This window comes from Plectropomus leopardus, chromosome 7, assembly GCF_008729295.1.
Source record: "Plectropomus leopardus isolate mb chromosome 7, YSFRI_Pleo_2.0, whole genome shotgun sequence".
NCBI lineage: Eukaryota > Metazoa > Chordata > Actinopteri > Perciformes > Serranidae > Plectropomus > Plectropomus leopardus.
The window spans coordinates 15,339,078-15,360,250 of NC_056469.1; the positions used below are offsets into that span (position 1 = coordinate 15,339,078).

General features: G+C 38.5%; 3 protein-coding genes across 4 annotated transcripts in view; 2 read left to right on the forward strand and 1 right to left on the reverse strand.

The window, feature by feature from the left end:
- LOC121945484 (carboxypeptidase Q-like) overlaps window positions 1-1,174 on the forward strand; it is a 30,528-nt gene extending 29,354 nt beyond the window's left edge. For both annotated transcript variants that reach the window (XM_042489683.1, XM_042489682.1), the window contains exon 11: window positions 377-1,174. In XM_042489683.1, the coding sequence (XP_042345617.1) occupies window positions 377-537 (161 nt within the window). In that variant the 3' untranslated portion in view covers window positions 538-1,174. The remainder of the gene's footprint in view (window positions 1-376) is intronic.
- A 3,068-nt stretch (window positions 1,175-4,242) lies between these two features.
- dscc1 (DNA replication and sister chromatid cohesion 1) lies at window positions 4,243-7,878 on the reverse strand. Its single transcript, XM_042490631.1, has 9 exons — window positions 7,531-7,878; window positions 6,766-6,934; window positions 6,483-6,617; window positions 6,182-6,272; window positions 5,818-5,956; window positions 5,640-5,692; window positions 5,354-5,508; window positions 4,734-4,882; window positions 4,243-4,542 (listed from the first exon to the last, which is right to left on the reverse strand). The coding sequence occupies exons 1-9, from the start codon at window positions 7,698-7,700 to the stop codon at window positions 4,431-4,433; spliced, it is 1,173 nt and encodes a 390-aa protein (XP_042346565.1). The 5' UTR covers window positions 7,701-7,878; the 3' UTR covers window positions 4,243-4,430.
- Window positions 7,879-8,129: 251 nt separating this feature from the next.
- mrpl13 (mitochondrial ribosomal protein L13) lies at window positions 8,130-21,167 on the forward strand. The gene is made up of 7 exons (XM_042490145.1): window positions 8,130-8,217; window positions 10,101-10,224; window positions 10,995-11,088; window positions 11,829-11,889; window positions 13,496-13,582; window positions 15,290-15,411; window positions 20,821-21,167. The coding sequence occupies exons 1-7, from the start codon at window positions 8,191-8,193 to the stop codon at window positions 20,843-20,845; spliced, it is 540 nt and encodes a 179-aa protein (XP_042346079.1). The 5' UTR covers window positions 8,130-8,190; the 3' UTR covers window positions 20,846-21,167.
- The last annotated feature ends 6 nt before the right edge of the window (window positions 21,168-21,173 follow it).

Consider the following 21,173-nt stretch of genomic DNA (forward strand, 5'->3'; position numbering starts at 1 on the left):
TGACTAAGCCCTAAAATATGCAAAGATAATAAAATACACAGAGGCTCTAGCTTGGGGGCCCCTGGGCCTGGGCCCGGCGTGCCCAATCACTGTCACACCCATGTTTGAGTATTTCATCACTTTGGCTGTTTTCCACATGTAAGGGCCGGACTAGACATACATCTGTGATGAGTTCTTTTCAAAAGGAATTGAACCACTCTGTGTATTAGTCAGACCTACATTCCCCTCCCACAGAAATGTCCTGGAGGATTACACCGGATGCAGTGATGATGTTTTTTTCTTTCAGATGTAAAATCTAATGATTTGGACAGTTGACCTTTCAACATGTTCAGCATTTATTGGAGCTGCGTGTGTTTGTCCTCCATCTCTCTAACAGGGGCTACCCTCCATGTGGAAGACAGTCGATACTTTTGGTTCCACCACACTGAGGGTGATACCATGACTGTCCAGGACCCTCATGACATGAACCTCTGCTCAGCACTGTGGACTGTGGTTGCCTACGTCGTGGCAGACCTGCAGGACATGTTGCCCAGGTAGACAGTTAGCAAACATGATACTGAGGCCCCTAGTGAACAGGAAGACAGGATGATGACTATGAACAGCTGGACTGGTTAATTTCAAAACCAGCTGTTTTTTCAAAAGAAAAAAAACGGATTGAGTGGATGAATTAAGAAATCTTTGTTTACAAATTGTATGTGAATCAGCCAGGGATAAATTAGTAAATCTGAGAGAAGATAAAACAGAGATTAAGTGACCTCTCTGTAAGTGGGCAGTGTCATGATTATCTTGAATGTAAAGCAGGATAAAATCTAGTCAGGACTACAGATGTCAAGGTTTTACTGAAAATCCAGAGCAACATAATAGATGCTGATATGATCACCTTACATAATGATTTAAATGACTTTTAGCAGAGAGGAGCGCATTACTAAGACAAATTAATTACCTTTTTTTTCTTAAGTAAAAAGCTGTTTTCTAAATGCTGGGTTACTGACTGAGACAACACTAAGAAAATTTGTGGACTTCTCAAGTTTCACCCACATAATGACCATTTTTGTATCATTTAGTCATGCTGTCTTACCTTGAATTCTTGAGGAAAACACATTGATTTATTGTTTGATTAAGAACCATTTTTGACAATAAAAAAAATATCATCACAAAATATAACATTTGTTTGCAAATGCTCACTTGACTTGTGCAGTATAATCCAAGTCTCATTTATCCAGTCATATGCTCAATACTTCCCAATCACATGCATTTTTGCTTAAAAAAAATGTATTGGAGTCTTGCTTTGAAGGGAGCATAGATAAGTTTCACTTCCAGTTCACTTTTACATAGTAAGGCTTTCGCAAAAATGCATGTGTTTGGGATACTACTGAGCATAAGGCTGACTAAATGAGATTTGAATTATACTGCAGTTATGTGTTATGTGAAATTTTGCACACACATCCAATCCAAACTTGGAGCAGATGCTGAACCAAACATGAGTGAAAAGTACTAAGGCAAAACAATATCTCATACACTGCAGGGCTCCAGTTATTACTTATTTAACGCACCCAGGTGACATTTCCAGCAGGACAACTCTTCATCAGACTAGATTTACAATATGCGACGCCATCTTAAATACATATGTGAACAGTCGTGACCAATCACGTGAACAAGATGTCTCAATATACATGTCAATAAAATACATGTGTAATATGTATATAAATATTTGTATTGTACCTGGTTCTTAGTTCATTCATTATCTGATGAAAAAATATACAATTGTGTGTGAAAGATTGTAAATGCATGTTTTGATATAGTTTTGCTGCTGTTAATGTAGCCCCCAATCGATCAATAGATCAATATGTTTTTCCATGGAGGTGTACAAGAAAATGTTTTCTTTGCAAACCAAAGGTAACACAGCATGACAGTATTGATTTATAAATGGTCATTTTGTGGGTGAGATATTGGTTTAATGCCTTAATATAAGGTGTTACAAAATCAAACACTAACTAGGAGCTCATAAATAAGAATATTTGAGTTGATAGATTGAGGAGATGCCCAAATCCCCAATGTTTCTGTTAGTTTCCAGTGTTAAAGAGAAGTCATCTACAAAAATTATACTTTTTTAATTTTTATGTTTTTTCTTAATTGTTGTGGTCGAGGTTTGAAGTATTACATCTGCCTACATTGTACTGGGCTATTTTTCCCTTGATGCACGCAAAAAAGTCATTGCAGTGTTTGATTAATAAAATCATTAAGCATGGGTCTACCCCTGTCACCTCTTTTTGTACTTCTGCTGTAATACTTGGAATTTGAACTGATCATGCAGTTTCTGTGGCAGAGGAAAGAAGGATGACGACAAAATAGACGCATTCAGTCCATGGAAAGAGGAACGGAGAGACATGGGGCACGATGAGTGAAAAGGTGAACAGCAGAGATCATACAGAGGAGGAGAGGAAGTAAAGAGAATTAATCATTTTCGGAGCGCCTCGCTGACCAATGCAGCAGATATAAAATACACACAGCTGGGATCCCTCTGCCCAATGAACTGATAAGTCAGCACTCCTGAGGGCTGATGTCAGGGTGAGTCAGCCAGCCAGTGCAGATAAAGTTAGTTTGGAAACACAGATGTGTGTGAGTCGGTGTTTGTCTGTGTTGAAACAAAGCAGTGTAGCTTCTGTCTGTTAAGCACTTCCTCATGTGCCAGTAACACTGATTCACACGCAGACAGTTGTGTTAGTAAAATACGCAGTCTGGTGATGGTTAACACACACTGAGTCACACAAATGCACCACAGACATCATCTGTTGAAAACAACATGCACACATTAACGTGAGGCTTCTGACAGACAGGACTGGTTAAAAATAAACATTTGTATATCATTTAAAAGAGGCCACGATTATTTTGATCTATTGAACCCGTGTGTGAGGTTTTCAATTTCTGGAGGAACACATTGAGCCCCACTAGCAGCCAGTTTGGTTTAATGTTATTTTAATGCTTTCTGAACTTAGTCTGATCTGTTCTAACCCAACTCCTTTGCTCTGTCACCTTGTCTCTCTTATTTTCATCTCTTCTGTTTTGTCTGCATTAACTTGACCTAAAAGGCACTTACCTCTTTTTCTTCTCTGTATCTCTGCTGCATTTTTTACACTTACTTCTGTGTTATTATTGTTGTGCTTTATGCACTTTTTTGTGTGATCAAAGTTGATCTGTCTTTTCAAATGTGTTGTAGCAGCTGTAATAATGCTGTGAACAATCAATCGAGCAGAGGTGATGTTGATTTGTATTCAGCTAGAAACTCTGATCACATATGCTTCACTGCTCAGCTCTCTATGGCTTGAATTCAGTCTCCACATTAAATTGTCTTGACAAATGTGTTTGCTTTTAGTCAAAAAATGAATTTTAATTCTAAGATCTGAGTAATAGATTACGCCAAAAATGTGGTAATGTCACATTACTTGTTTCATGTGCCTTGATCTGTACATGATAGCTGCGGTGCATGTAATGTATACAACCTGCTCAGCCCATGACTTGAAAGCTCTTGAAGTGAGAATGGCACAGGTGAGCAAAGAAGGTGGATGTACCGTGAATTGTGCTCTTTGTGGCCCTTTATTAATAAATCCACAGATTATTAACCGTTTAGTATACCAAATTTGGCAAATACAAAGAGATGCCCTGATCCATTGGTGACATCTTGTGTTTTTATCCAAGAAGAGTCAGTTTATTATACAAAGACAAAAAAAAATTCTGAAAAACTGGAAACTTAATCTTTGTTATCGATTAAAACACATGCAGAATAGTTGTTGGTCAAATCGTTTCAGCTCTACATGCAGCTGAGACTAGGATTGTCTCTGCAGAAACCTGATGGTTTTTAACAGTCTCAGAAATCATCAATCTGTATGATTCTGTGAACATAATCATTGTGTCATTTGACTGCAGTACACAACAGACAATGCAGTTGGATGTAAATCAGCACATATTGTATGATCAAGTAAGTGTGTGGGGCTCATACTGAATTCATCAATATAGAGCACCACCTTGTGGACAACCGCCTGGTAAGTTAATGTTTATCATTTTATTTTCCTGTTGTCAATTAAAATGAATCTAATTTGTTCAAGTTAGGTTAATTAAGGACAAAAGGACACCGAGAAAAACCCTCATCTGATAATATTATAAAAACTTACTTTATTACCAATATGTAGCAATTTTTTACAGAAAAATATGAAATAAAGATGAAGTTTGGTTTCAGTGAGAAAACGTAACATTTGGATTTTAAGTAAATGAATTATACACATTAAGTGTCTGCAAGACTATCAGTGCTAACTGAGCATAGTTAGGGAAAATTATGAGTTAAAACAATTTTGACCATTGCAAAAATCACTCTAGAAACAAACATAACCACATTCATTCTCATATGTAAATGTATAATTTGGTGGTGCTCATGTTCATGTAGCAACAGGCCGTCTGGAGTTGAAGACTTTGATCCCATTTTGCAGTGAAGATCGAGCATATTTGGTCAGCAGAGCTCCGGTGGTCTGTTTCTCTCCACACAGGTCCCTGAACGAGAAAAAGACAGAGGAAGCATGACACATTATAATCAGATAAGACGCTTAATTTTTTGCACTTTCGTCAACAAAACCAAATTGTGTACCTTTGATACTACATAAATGGTCAGGTAACTGCCATTGTGGGTTATTCTCCCACTTTTATTGAATGTTACAATAATTTCCTAAATGGATGACACTTACTGTATGTATGGTGTGATGTCGTCCTCTGTCCATTTCTCTCTGAGTGTGAAGAGGTGGTTGAAGCGCTCCAGCGTGTCTTCTGGAAGATCTTCCACCCGCAGCAGGCAGATGGTCTCTGGACGGGAGCTGCGATCCACCAGGGCAACGCTCTGGAAGGTTTACAACACCGTCAGCATGGTAGTAATGTTCTTGAGAAAGGTCAGTGAAAATGAGCAGAGAGAAACGACTGCTCCTTTCTTACAGAAGCATGATTATTTACGGCTGGTCTAAGAAAGAGACAGAATGAAATTGAATCATCAGATACTATAAATGGAAACTGGTATAAAAGAGAAAAACAACAAGATAAGAGTCTGGTGAATTCAATAGATTCTTGACTCTTAGGAGCCATAAAGCTCTATGACGGTACTACTTTAGTCAGCTTGTCACCTTTATAAAGAATGCAATTATGCCATTTTATAACAAGAAACAGTACAAAGCTGCATTTTTGAGAGGATTTGTTTCAGTCTAGGGCAATTACTTTATTTAATTCAAATTGTTAAAATGTTCCGTAAATTACTATCTATTCTCTTCAAAAGTAAATAAAAAGATAAAATAAGTATATAAGAGAGGTACGGGCAAACCTTGAGCTGGTCCAGTCTTGTGCTCATGCCCTCTGGGACGCTCTGCTGCCAGACTTCCTGAAACTCCCTCAGGTTGAACTTGACAGCGTTCTGCAGCAGCAGTAGCGCCATGCCCCGACACACTTTGTCCTCATGCAGTGCATAGAAAACTTTGTCTATACAGAGGAAGGAAGATACAGGGATGTTAGTACTCTGTACTGTCATATTGTGTAGGATTCTGCTACCAGTTTTACTGATGAAAACTTCAAGTCTGTCAATTGAGTCGCCATAGGTTGTTTTTTCTTACCATTCTCAGTATAGCGCTTCCCATAAGAGTTCAAACAGTGCTCGATCATCTCTCTGTAAAAGAGAACATCATTATTGGAAACTGGCTGAACATTTATCATAAGACTTATCAAGCCTCAAAATAGAAGGAAGCCAGTATAACCTCATCTCTTGTTTCATGATCACAGACGATAACTTACTTTGGCTCCAGTGGAGCTAACTCTTCTAGACTGGTTTGAAGAGAAACCTTGTTGAAGGACCATGACTCAGAATCCACCAGCTGACACACGTGACCAAGCAGCTTCATCTCGTAGTCAAAGTCCAGCACTCGCCAGTAGCCTGCAAGACAGAAATGACACTTTCTGTAAACACGAGGTTTTAAATATCTAGTTTTTAAAAAAGTTATATGAAATATACAGAAGAATAGAGAGATTCATCCTTCCTGCGTTGTAGCTCCCAGGACCACTTCCATAATGATGATTTTGTACCTGTTTATTGCTTTTTAGTAAAACTTTAACAATTAATATAAATGTTGTTATTATTCAAAAAAATGTCACAGTTTACCGTCTATCTGACAGGCATGGATGGTCTCTAAATTGGTCTTAAGCTCCTGTTCACTGGCCTGGATCTTCTCCAGCAGATCCTGCATTGTGTACTGTAACAGAGGAACACATGCTGACTAACGGCTACAATAACATTCAAAACAAGGGAACGCTTAACACTGAAACATTCAAAACACATCATCTTAGTCAGCTACTTTCAATAAGCCCCATACCCCCACCACACACACACACACACACACACACACACATGTACACACAGTCATACAAGATATTAACGACTTCATTGTAAAATATGTATTCACCCTGTTTTCTGTATTCTCCTCCTGCCCCACTAAAGCTGGCCCTTCATAAGGATTCTCCATTAACATCTTCTTCAGCTTCTTCAATTTCGGACGCTGTTTCCTCAGTTCCCAGTAACTGTTACAAAATCCCCAGATCTACAACAGAGGCAGGATACTGTTAGTGTATGTGGGTCATAAATGCAGTTAACCATTATTGTATTTGCATATGTACCCAGAAGGTTGTGTGTTTGTTTGGGTGTTAAAGTACATTGAGCAGGTACCTGTGAGTGAGTCATTTCCATACCTGAGTGTGCACCACATGAGAGCTTTCCTGGCTGTTTGTTAGCTGCTCTGGTGTTTTGCATCCTGGTACAAACAGCAGAACGTTAGATGTGTCTGCTATTTTCAGATCGTAGGTCTTGTCACCACTGCAGAGGACAGCACGCTCATCTGTGTCCCCTCGAATCACCAGACTGGAAAAAGAGTAAATTACTATTAAATGTATACACATCTACATCCATCCTGATCATGCATCTTGCGCCACTGAACTGCAGATCAGTTAATTATCCCCAACCACATTAATCATTTCAGTTACACAAGAAAAAAAGACAGGGAAGACAGCAGTTTACAGAGTACCTGCTGACCAGGTTTTAAACAAATGAATAATAGTGCTGAAAGTATGAGTTTATTCATCGATTAATCAAAATAGGCAAAATAACGTAACAGTGTTGAAAGTCTGTTTCTAAAAGTAATTCAAGTAAAAAAGGTTAACTTGTTCCACCCTCTGAAATGAGAGAGATTAAATTAAATAGCCTTATGGGTTTGGACTTTGATCAGATAAAACAAACATTTTTAAGATGTCACTGTAAGCTTTAGAGAACTTATGGAGGGTATTTTTCATTATTTTTAAATGGAAAGAGATTGAAAGGTTTACCATGCAATTCACACTTAATGACTGCAAAGAAAAATACAAAACACAGGCACATAAAGCGATATTACCTCTCTATCCGCGTGCTTCATATACACAAACTCAACACATTCATTCACAATATTGACACCTTCACGTTACCTTTGCCCAGCTTCTATGTGTTTGCACAGCGTGTCGTCCAGCTCCATCAGACAGTAGTCTGCAGATGAAACGTTTTGTCCAAAAGACAGACAGTGGATGGTTTTCTGCAGATCGTCTTCTTTAAGTTTAGCGATCTGCAGAGTGGCCTGAACCTCCTCTAAAGTTCTCATTTTGGCTCTCACGGCGGGTTAGATCGATAACGTTTTGTTGAATAAACTTTTTTTTGACTCGCGAAACAAACTGTCTCAAACTGTACTTGTTTCCAAAGTAAAAAAAACAACTAAAAAATGTTGTTTAGCAATAATGGGCGATTGTCAAAATTCCCCGCTCTCTTTCGTGCAGTAGGAAGGAAATGACGTTGAGGTGTTACGTCAAAATAGGACCGGGTAGAAAATATTTGAGGGAAATTTAAACTAAATGTAAAAAAAGAAAACTCGAACATTTATTTTAAGGGTTTTCGTTTAGACGCAATAGCAATTACCTGTAAGGTAGCCACGAAATGGCGGTACATTTTCTTAAACGATCTAAATATAGATAGATCCGCAACAAAGGAAACGCGAAGTTTCAAATCTTGTTTCAACCGGGAATATTTACCAAACGGACCATCGCTCACGTTGAGGGTCAAATGTTTGAGGATGTGCTGCTGATTGTCTCATCGAAATGTCAAGTTTCTCACGATCTGCTCAGGTAAACGCAGATATTATAACAAAGCATTACATGTTCTCATTGGTATCTCGTACTTTTGCCGTCCGGTATTTGTGCTTTTGTTCATGTAAAGCACAAATAGGCAGTTAGCTAACGCGCGCCGCTAACGAGCTAGCCGCAGTGTGTGCGGCTACTTAGTAACACAATAAATGGCCTTTCTATGCGAGTTAGCAAAATAAAAGAGTCAGTTGTTGTATCCTAACACCAACAATATCGTTTGCAAGAAGCATTACGATTTAATTGTAAGACCAACATTATTTCTTGTCAGCCACTGCAAACTCTCACATAATGTTTTAAAATCGCTCTGTCAGATTGTGCTAGCCTGAAGTTTTGTTTTGGGGGTTTCCGTGTCCTCGTATCCCCTACACACTGACATGTTTACAAACGGTGTGAGTAATCGTATATCCCGAAAGAGTGAGAGATGGAGACAATTGCTGCAAATTTAGGGCTGGGCGATATATCATAACTATATCGATAACATGATATGAGATTAGCTGTCGTCTTAGATTTTGGGATATCGTAATATCGAGGTGTTGTCTTTTCCTGGACTTAAATTCTGCATTACAATAAAATAATGCATTTTTTCTAAACCTGCCAGATTGTTCAAGCTGTTATATTATTATTATTTGCCTTTGCCCACTTAGTCATTATATCCATATTACTGATGGCTATTTATCAAAAATCTCAGTGTAATTATTTTGTGAAAGCATCAATAGTCAACCCTACAATTTAGTCGCAATATCAAATTGGAGGTATTTGGTCAAAGTATTGTAATATGTGATATTCTCCATGTCGCCCGGCCATTTTAACATCGAAAATGACATAGAAATCAGACTATAATATATTTGATTTTGATGTGAGTTTTAAATTGCTCAATTTATTGTACCATACCAAGTTAATCCTTTTTTTCCTTAATCTGTGTGTGTATATATATATATATATATATATATATTATATATATATATATATATTTTTTTTTTTTTTTTTACACATTTGCATGATGGTTGATTAAAATAATCTGAACCATTTAAATTGCTAGTGCTTTTAGTCAAGCATTTTAAAATCATCTGCATGCAAAAAAAAAAATCTGAGTTTCCCAACATTAATCTGCATTCACAAAATATGATTTCTATATCTGCCACATGCCTCTAAGGAAGTTGTTGCTGACACATACCCTTAAATTTTATCATGGTTGACGTAAAGTTCATAGACCTTGGATTGATCAGCAGTGTTTTAGTGCTGATGATGGTGGTGTTTGGTGTATTCTGTGAATCAGTGTAATAAGGTCTGTCCAGGGATAATAACTTGGGCTTTATTTGACTTAGTGTTGTGTGTATGGGGTTATCGTAGCATCTTTATATGGTCTAGGTTAGTTACAAGGATGAGTATGGCAACATTAAGAAACAGAAATTGATGAATTAATTTTGTTTCATTATCAGTAATGTTCCATCTGTCTGATACATTCTAGAAGAAAAGTAGAGACAGAAAGTTGCCACTCAGTCTTATTCCACAAATCTTTTTCACAGCAGATGTTTTGAATTGTCGTAGTTGAAGAAACACGAGTGTAATTGATAACATTAACAATGACTCCATTATATTCTAGAGTAAGTCATGTGAGTGTGACAGCGAGCCAGCATGCACAATACCACGACTGTGAAACTAAAACAGCTAAATGGAATTCAGCCATCAAAATTTTATTATGTACACCTGTGCTTTTCCTTTTGTAACGTGTCAGATTGTCTGTAGTGAAATGGTCTTTCTTCACAAAAGATTTTGTTGTCTTTTGTTTCCCATACTATTAATCACGTGAAGGTCTCCTGCCAGTCAGTTTATCTAACCAAGTCTTTCTCTTGTTCTTCTTTCAGCAATGGGCAACCTTCGCTCGTTCCTGGTTCCTGATCGATGCCAGAATGCAGCCTCCTGGGAAGATTGCGACCATGTGTGCTGTTAGATTACAGGGGAAACACAAACCTATCTACCATGCACTGAGTGAGTAGGAGTCCACCTGTCACAGAACACAAACACATATAAGGTTATAAGTAACTTCAAATACCATTACGCCACGTATAAACTAGGGATACATAATATTGGATTTTTTTGTCGATATGCAATATATAACAACTTACTTGGCTATTGATACATCCACTTTTTCCTCCACGTAAGTTTAGTGATCATCACATCTCTTCTGTAGCAGAAATATGCACTATGCACTACAGTTATGCATACTCTTATCGTGATTGCACACCAGCTGATGGAGACATAAAATACAATGCTTTTCAGTGTATGTAGTATTCATTTATTGTGCAAAGTAAGAAAATACTTCAACTTACATTTTGTACTTTTTTACTTTGTCAGTAATAAAAAAAAATGCTTTGTGATATTGTCAAAAAAATCAGCATGTTGGCCGATTCTGATATTTCATTTTAAAGCCAATATCTGAACATACTGATGACATGTTAATATTATTGTTCATTCCTAATATGAAATGATTTTTTTTCTGTTATGAAATCACATCACACCCGTGTGAGTTTGATGTTGTCATGGCATGAAATGGCCACATGGTGGCAGATAAGGATTAAAAAAAGGGATTGGTCTTAGTTGGCATAACAAACCAGCCACTGTTTTTGGCATTATCGTTGTCATACCAGCTGGGTCTGCACTTGTCTCTCAGTTGAAATGGAGAATATCAATTATATCGTGTCAAAAATATCGCCATATCGATTAACCCGGAAATATGCATCTTCTGATTATCTTCACAGGTGACTGTGGTGACCATGTTGTAGTAATAAACACCAAACACATAGCTTTCTCTGGAAACAAGTGGGAGCAGAAAGTTTACTCATCACACACGGGGTAAGTGCACATTACCTCATACTTTACTTCTCCCAGTCTCTTTATCTTCTCTTCCTCCTTTTTGCTCTTTCCAGTTTGTCTTTCTTTGCTCTTCATTATGTAAAAACCTACAAACCGATCAGAAAATGTTTCAAGAAAAGCATGTCTCTATGTGTCATTAGCCTCTTGTCACATTCATACCTCATTCATGTTTTTTAGACCTGCAAAACGTAAAGCTTTTGTGGTTGGTTAGAGTCTCGTTACATTTTTATTCTGGAGAAAGTGATTTGTGGCAATAAACTGCTGGAAATAACCAATTCTCCTCAGTTAAGTACTTTATGAACGTAAATTAGGAATTAGAGGTGACTGGTGTTAGTCCAAGGTTTGCTTGAATACGACACTTTGAAGGGACACACAGGTCTGCATTAGATACTTTAATATCCCTTCACTGCTGAAAAACTGGTAACATGCATTCCCATTTTTAATAGATGGCTAATGTATTTCTATTGTTCAAAAGAGAAAAATAATTTGATTAAAAGTGCAGATCAAGCAACAGAAAGCTCTTTAATTTTTTCAGTAAATATAATAATCAGTTGTGTTTGGTAGAAGATTTTCTTTGTCAAGTCTCGTCTTTGCATCCTTTCATTGTAATTGCTGTAAATGGATTGCACGAGAAGTTTCAGGGATGTTAAAACTCAACAATTTTCTATCCTCTGATGGTAGAAACAAGGACTGACAAAGCTTGTTGTTTTCTCCTACAGGTATCCGGGTGGATTCAAACAGGTAACAGCGGCCCAGCTGCACCAAAAAGACCCAAAAGCTGTAAGTGTCATCAACATTATTTCTAATTTTTTAAAATTGTTATTTAGGGAGAATTCTAAAACCGCTGATGTGCTCAGATGTGCCATTGCCACATACCCTCCAACATGAATTTTTATTATACCGAATGTATAATTTAACCCACATTCTCAGGGATTAGTCGCATTTCTTTGTCGGCCCCATGCTGTGCGGAGCAGGTGTTTCGTGGTTTGACATTTATCCCTGCCTTCATATGTGCTGCTCGTGCATATTAATGTGAAGGGCAGAGAGTGGGGATTAAACAGCAGTGAATTTATACTGGTGATGGTGGTGGTTGGTGTGTTCTGAAACTCAGTACGTGTCAGTTCAAGGATAACTCCGGGGGTTTTGGTTGTGTTACATATTCATGGTTTTCAGGGTTACGGACTCTTTGTTGGAGAGAAAAACAACAACTCATGAGCGTGAAGAACAAAACTGGCGATAGTGTAGATGTATCTGATTGTCAACCAATTCCATGAAAAGACCAAAACCAATAATAAATTGATCCACTAAGGAGCATTTCTCATGTAGCCAAAGCATAGACACTAAGTTTATTTTTGATTTGATCACACATACACCGTCCTGCTGCTGTAAATACTCACCAGAACACCAAATGTTTATGATCTGATCCTGAAAATAGTCTCTATCAAATGCACTCCTATTGGAGTAACACTGTGGGAAATTATTTAGTCTATTTTAAACGATAAAACTTTGTGTTTGTGGCCTGTTTGTAAAAATTGTATACTCCTGGTGACAGTAAATGTGCTTCGGGTTCAGAAAGTATTGCGAGCTGGAAAAACACATTTTTAGTGTTTTCATGAGATTTATTACCATTGACAAATACATAAAAGTAACACTTGCCTTCTACTTTACACTGAAGTGATGTTTCAAAGTGTCTCTGTTGTACAACATGCGAATATTGTATTGGGCCTTATCAGAGGAACATGGGCTGTTTAATCCAAATACTGAGCTTCACAGGTCCGTAGTGATTTGATGCTTAACAATAACAATGGGGTTGTTCAGAATCGTTTAACATGTCAACCACAACAGCAGAATGGGAGCCAAACTCAAAGGGTTTGTCAACTTTTTCCACATGTGGCTCGTAAAATTGCTCCCATCCTGTGGGAAACACTAACCGTAGGTGAATGACCTGCACTGGTTTCCAATCTGTAGTTTACAGAACCAGGCGATTAGTTTGCTCTGCTGTTGGCTCTGTGCTGATGCAGGCTTCAGTCCAGCCGGTGACCACAGACGTGTGTCCTGATGGCGGTTTAGTTAAAATGAGGTTTGGAGGGTTGGCGAGCGAAGAGGGAGAAACAGAATTGGACAGATGAATGATTTGTCAGCACAGCCCCTGTCCAACGTCTCTCTCCAATATTTCTGTCCAATGTCTCAGTCCAGTAACTCTCTCCAACTCGAATTCACATTTGTACAACCAGTTTCTCTTTGAAAAACAGTTTTGGAGGAAAATGTGAGAAAAAAATGGGGAAAAAAGTATTTAAGGTTGCTATCAATAGCTGCTTTTTCACAACAACAGACAGTGAGCTGTTTGCATATCAATTTTTTTTTTTAATGTGCTTCTTCTCACCAGATTGTGAAGTTAGCGGTTTACGGCATGCTGCCAAGGAACCTGCTACGCCGCACCATGATGCAGCGGTTACACATCTTTCCTGAAGACGTAAGTCCAGTTTCTCCGTATCTCTCCGTGCTGATGATTCTTCAGGCTGCTGCACTCACCACCTTAATCATCAAGGCTTATTAAGGATAATCAGAGAGAGGGCACATTATGGGGAGCGCTGCACTGATATCTCTCAGCAGATTCTGACACAAAAGAATGATCCAGTTTTAATCATCCATCATCCAGGTCACCTTGACACTTTTAATCAATTAATAACTATAGAATGATTAAATGTAGTTAAATCTGATTGTTGCCCTGTATGGATAAGTATTCATCCTTTTCTTCACCGACACTGTCTCAGCTGGTATGTGTGTTTGAAGAGCTGATTTGGAGGTTGCTTCAGCAGAACGTTAACTCATTCTCACTCTTGTATCAGTTGCAGTGACTCTTAAGAGGAGAGAAAACAAAGTGGTTCTCGGGGTTCAAAAACTAAATTTTTATAACTGGGACTTGAAACCTTTATTTTAAATGGAAGTATCTGTATAAAGTCTGATATGCAGTCGAGGAGGAAAGGAGATGTGCACACTATTGAGACCCCCAACTTTACCTATGTAATTCAATCTCACTTTTATTGTGTTGTTTTCAGTTGCAACAGTCAGCTACTCTGACATTTTTAAGACATTTTTTAAAAAATGCTCTGTGCCCTACCTGCTCCACACAGAATGGCAAACAGACACAGTTAGGAAGTATCTTGCAAACAAAGTGGAGAATTTAACAGCTCAGGAGACAGGTATTTTCCCCTCAGGATTTGGTAGAGACCAAAGCAGAGCTGAAGGAAGAGTGAATATTGGTCTTAGACTCACTGCATGGCCAGAAACACGACAAATGGATGCTAATGTTTCTTTGTGTCTGCGGGAAGTGCAGATAAGCAGCTGATAGTTGACATCAGTGTAGTGCTTTGTGCTTTCTGCATTGTGTTCAACAATATAGCTTGTTACAGTGGCTTAAATATCAATGAATACTGCTTTGATCACATTAACATATTGATGACTAACATGTTTCCATCTTGTTCTCAATAAATCAACCCGTCTACTCTGCCTCCTTAGTTCAAAAGAGGAAACTTCCACTGCGTTGTTGGTGCAGTGATCTGCAGGCATTAGGGAGCATTCAGTTGTGATTGTTTTAAAATGATGTTGGCGAACCACCAGCGTCACACACCACAGCCTCTGAAATGAATTGAAACAAAAAAGTGCTCAACAGGCCGTTAATTGACCTGGGCGGTCTGCCCAAATATTAACAGGATGTAATTTCTATCCATGCGAGAGAACATGATCATTTATTCAAGGCACTGGGAAAAAAACCAGATCTTTGAGTTTTGACTTGTAATGTAATACATGAGGTGTTTGATGTCACAAGTCAGTGCTGAGCAGAGTCAGATACTTGTCGTTTATTTTGGTCGAGACTTGATATCCGCCGTCAGAATTGATGTTGTGCAGTGTGCATCCCTGATTACTAGCAGATGGGCTTCCTGAGCGATGTGAATGACTGCAGTCTCATCTACAGCTCAGAGCAGTTTAGACAATGTAAAATTGCTTATGAGTGTTTTAGAAAAAGCGACTGATGCCGTCTTTATTCTCACCTTCTTTTTCATGTCACCTCCTTTCAGTTCTTTCTATGTCTCATTTCCTTCCTTTCCCCTTCAATTTCTTGTCCTGCCAACATTTTATTTCTAATTTCATTGTCTTCTCCGTGTCCTCCCCTCACTAGGAGCTGCCAGACGACATCCGAGCCAACCTGACGGAGGAGCTGCCACAGCCCAGAGAAATCCCCAGGAAACTCAGCGAGTACACGCAGGAGGAGATAGACGCCTTCCCCAGGCTGTGGACACCGTATGTAGAAACACACATACACATACACACACACACACACACACACACACACACACACACACACATACACACACACACACACAGTCTTTGCAAACACACTAACATGAGCAGACACTGTCGATACACAGTGCACATCAGTGTCACTGCATATACAGTGGATGCTAATGCAGATGGAAAGTGATGGATGCAGAATCTATCTGCTGTATTACACTTAGGATCATTAACTCTTTCCCTTTATCGTTGTTTTCCTCAAAGACATTTTGGTGTGTGTTTGTGTGGAGTGTTTCACATTCACATAAGAGTCTCTGTAAAATAAGATAGTGAAGCTAATACATTATGGCTTCTGTCTTTTAATTCAGCCCTACCTCACTGTCATCGAGCATTGTTTTGCTTGTGACCTAAATAAATAAATCAAATCAAATTAAATCACCCACATTGGAAATCCAAAAGGAAATGAACAGCAGTTTACCCAAAATACATGTTTTTTTTTACTGCTACTGCTTTGGTAGTAATCATCAGCAAATATTTGAAATAGGAATGTCAAAAGTTAATTGTTCAAACACAGGGAATATAATTTTAACAGCTACGCATGTCAGCCTATAGGATAATTTTGCTACTCTTCAATTATCTGCTGGGAAAACCAACCAGATTTGGTGAGAGCAAGCCAGCGGTGCCGCTTGGCGATTACAGTTAGTCACCAGTTAATGGGCTTTGAGCTATTGAAAACAAAATTAACCAGAACTGACATCTTCAGTTCAAGTAGCGTTGGCCTATGGGCCGATTGATCATAAATGTTCATTGTCAATGTTCATTATAAAAGGCTCCAGTTACAAGACAAAGCCTCTAAAAGCGCTGTGAAACATATGCATAAAACAACATACTAGCTCCAACAAACTTAAAATTTGAGATTTATATTTGTAAGATTTATGTCAGTTCAGAGTTTCTTTGTCAGTTGTTAAAAAAAACCCAAAAAACAAAAGATGAATCTCCAAATCTCCAAATTGAAAACCAAAAACCTACTAAACAAATATCAGAATAAATAAATATTTGAGTCCAGCCTGAACATAGTATTTAATAGCTTTTTACAAAAACAGACATCAATGACCACGAGAGTAAAAGCAGTAAAAGCATCAGTATTGCAAATGTTTTAAGAGTAATGGTAATGATAACTTCCAGCTTGGCTTTTTTAATTGCCTGATAAACATTTAAATGATCTGAGTTCAGACTCATTTTTCATCTTTTTGTCCTTTGTACCATTAGAGTACTGCACACACACACACACACACAAACAAACAAACACACACACAATCATATTTTCATGTCTTGTACTGATGACAAAATGCCAGAAGGGGGTGATGTTGATCTGAGCACTGTGTCATGCTTCTACTTCTCACACCCTTCAACCACCCTGCCTCTGCGATACAACAGTTGTCAATAAGTATTCCTTCAGTTATTTGGAATATTGCAATAAGTCATTTACTGTAAAATGATTATTTCACTTACCTTGACAGCTTTTTAGCAGCCATTTTAAGCAGATATCTTTTTGTATTTAGCGTTCTGAAGAAATACCAGTTTAGAAATCTGATAGCAGATGGTGAAGGTACCAATGCCATGGTGAATTTGACTTTGGAGGAGAGCCACAGTGGGAGGTGTGTCACTTAACCAGTGCCGTACAGTCTTTACGTAAATGAGTGCGGGGGATTGCCTCGCCCTGCTCAGACCTTTTCAGCAGTGAACAGTGCAGACGCTTTCTCACAGTTCTGTGTTATTTTTGTGGTCTTACTACCAGGGGGTGTCCCCAACCAATAATTTACAGTCCAGTCTGGTTTATGAAGTCTTTTTTTTGTCATTAATCCATATTCTCATTTGTGATATTAGTGTGTCAGGGGTGCATGTGTAGATGCAGCACTGTTCAAATTACTGAAATGGAGCAGAACAGATTGATGGACAGAAAGTTTACGTCAGTGTGTTTGAGTCCTGCTTGCTTTCTTTGGTCGTAAACAGAACTTTCTGTTCGACAGAGAGATGCTAACCATCAACAGCTTTTTAGAAGTGTCTCCACGCACTGTTTCTAATGGGCTCATTGTTGGCCTCATAAGTTAAAAATACTAAGCGCCCTGCGAGCACGACAGTCTTATGTGAGTGCTCGAAAGAATAAATAGGTTATGTATCATTGTTTATTAGGAGCAATTGCGATGATTTGACGACTAGCCCGACTCCTCAAATTGAACCGTCAACTATTTGGGTTCACCACCCCCCCAGTTACTACACAACATATGTATGAATCGATACAATACAATACATGCTAAAGCTTGCTGACTCTTTTCACTCTGACACATAAATCATACTGGAAAAACTAAGAATTTCATTCTAACTACAAACACATGTGGCTGTGGTGTGAGTGATTGTCAGGGAACAGAGAGCGGTCAGTATGTGACATAATGCGCTGAGAACAGCGACGATGTAACTCCTGTGCAAATTCAGTAATAGAAACTTCAGAACAGTTCTAGTACCCGAATATATGACCTTTTCCCCCCAGAGCTGACATTTTTATTCAGTGCATATAAAGTTTTTTTGGTGTTGTGCTGGAGTGCATTGTGAGTTTCCCTGAAAAGCTTTATAAAATAAGCCCATTGTACATTATGCTATTATAAAACACACAACACTGAAGCGCACTGTAATAGATCAGATCTCTCAGCTTTGTGCTCTGTAGATGTGTCAGCTGTTGTTAAACAGAAACTTTTTATCTCAAAGATTTTTGTGTTTTTCTTCGGCTCGGCTGTTGTGCCAAACATTTGAATGTAGATGGTGAAATGTCACAAACACATGTGGGGGAAGTCGGCTGTTTTCCCTCCACTTCCTGTGTGGACATACAAGGTTTCTCTGCGGGGTGTGAGAGAGAGCATCTGTTATTTGGCATAATCATATTCATGGCTTTTTGAGTAAAGTATTTTCTGGTTGGAGATTGGACTGACACTGTGACCCATGCCTCGCTGATCATGATAATGTTGTCCTGTTGCATTTCTCTGGCTTCTGCTGTCATAAACATCATTCTGACAGGTTAACTGAGAGTACTCTCTCTTCCACCTGCTCAGCTCTAACGTCCATCAATCCATCCAGTCGTTTGTCTCCGAGCATTTTATCCAGGTCAGCGTTGCTCCTCTTCATCTTTAGCGTCAGTGGCTCGACACCAAAGTCCACTGGTTGTTTTTATTTAAACTGCTCAGAGTTTGCGAGTGCTGGTGAGTAACATACAGTAAGACTGTCATTACTGCAGTCAATACACTGTTACTGTCCAGGGTGTTTCCAACTACCCAGTTTTCTTTCAATCTCAACCTTTTTGTGTCTAAGTGACTAATCGAAACAACCTTTTTTTTTTTTTGTCCACAAAACTGTCTAACTTTCATAACAAATAAATTTATGGCGATGTTTCAGTAACTGTACCTTCATCAGGCATATTGCGTACATTTACAGAAAAGTTGCAATAAATGTATTTCTTATGTAAGTTAGACAGTTGTGCAGAAGTTTTTCTGCAAATTGTGTCCGACTGTCCCTCTCCTACACAGCTGCTCCAGAGCAGATGTGTGAAGTATCCTTTTGTTCTGAAATAACATTTTTTTTTAAATTGGTCCAGTGTTGAGAAGGACTAAACAGACTGTAGTGCAGCACTTTTATTGGATGTAAATTGATGGTGCACACGTGCCTGTAGGGATTAGCCTGTATTTAAGATAGTTTGACTGTTGCGGAAGCAGAGATCTTTCTCAATCCTGGACGGCTTTCAAAAACTCTTGTTAGCATTAGTCACTTATTCCCAAGAACATGGAAAAGTAATCTCCAGGTTGAAAAATAGCAGTTTACCTCTAACAAGACTGCTGTGGAACACAGTCATGCAGACACAGTCATTTTTTATGTTTCTTAACATCATCAATAATTTGATGCACATACAGTTTAGTGGAGTTCTTTTTGCATTATGATTGAACACTATTTGCCAACAATTCTTGGTTTAAAATTACAACCACATGGACATAACGAGTACCAGAATATTAGGACAACACAGCTGAAAGGCTATTTCCTTATTCATTCATGCAGATAGTTTTGGGTTTGTCAATTTTTTAAAAAGTATATCAACCTCTGAAATGTCTTCCTTTACCCCAATACAGTGGATGGAGATCTGTTTATGGTACTCAAAATATCTAAAAATTGCACATTGAATTGTTAAATTGTTCAACAAGTCATATCCCAGTTAAATTGGAAAAAAAAGAAATATACCTAACTAAAACTGGACAGCATGTTCTGCTGATTATGCAGAGCAACAGGGACACAAAATTGTTTTGCGAAACAACGTTGAGATTTTGTTGAGGCACAGAATCCCTTTCACCTCCATTATATTGGGGCGGCTGCAGAAATCTTAGACTCTCAAACCTAAACAACTAAAACAAAATCTGCATGGCTAGCTACCACAAGAGGCTGACCCTTTAAACCAACAAATTATCCTAAAAATTACTGTAATGCTGACACCACTTCAGTGATTGCGATGGGGTAAACCCTCCATCTGGTGCTTCAGACACATGAACAAAACATAACCCACATTTGGTATGAATGAGTGCAAACAGTGAATCCACACAGAGGGCTCTGATCCAGAAACTGTTTTCATTCAGTTCCTGTCCTCTGTGTGTGTGTGTGTGTGTGTGTGTGCGTGTCTTGTGCGTACAGCATGTCTGCCTTGCGTTCGGTATTGCTGTCAGTGTGTGCACGCATGGTGATGAATGAGCCACTTCTTATTGTTTACTGGTCCAATCTCCTCAGCCAATCAGTGCGTGTGCTCAGGCCGGTCGCGGTGCGGTCGTCAAGGTCAAGCTAATCCTGGTTTATTTAAGGGATGGGCCTTAGCCCTTATTAATATTCTCTGTCTTTTTCATTTTACTGACCAAATATATGTGTGTGTCAGGGGAGATGGGGTTGAGGTCATCAAGGGCGATTCAATTGTTACCCTTTATTAAACACATAGTTAATATTCTCTCTGAAAACCTTGGCGCAGAGGAAAAAGATGATTATTGGATATGCGGCCCCCTACTCCCCACACACACGGAGCTCAGACAGAAAATCAACAACATAAACATACCGCTGTAGTTGATAGCAGAGCTATTACAATTGATAACATTTTTTTCACTTTGTATCAAAACCAATACAGCACGGTGTGATAATATCTGTCTGCTGCAATCTCGGCTCAAAATTAAAGGGAAAAAATACAAAAAGAGGATGCTGTCTGGTTTCATTTTGAAAAGGAAAAAAAAAGGCGATAAGATCTGTTTGGTTTTTCATCTGTCAGTTTCTCTCCCTGTTATCAGTTCTTTTTCCAGACTATTATGCGTCCCCATACTAATGTGTTGTCTTGTGTTTTCTCCACAGACCTAAGGACTACAAGATGAAATGAAATAAAGACCGCCCAATGTGACCAAGGACCTGAATTATCCAGAACCAGCTAGAGGTTTCACCTTGTGGCACAGCTCTGATCAGTGAAAATCAGATTCTATGGGTTTCCTCTGATTATGCAACCATGAGGTTTGGCTCATGATAAAATGACATTTGTTAGTGCCGATCCTGCCTTTGAAAATTTGTGGGTTCACAGTGAAACCAATTAATGTGTTACTATGACAACATTCAGGCCATCACATTAACTTTGATCAAGAAATCCTGAGCTCTTTGTCTTGTCAGTGAGTTAAAGTATAAATGTATTCGGTTTATGTAAGTTATAAAATATC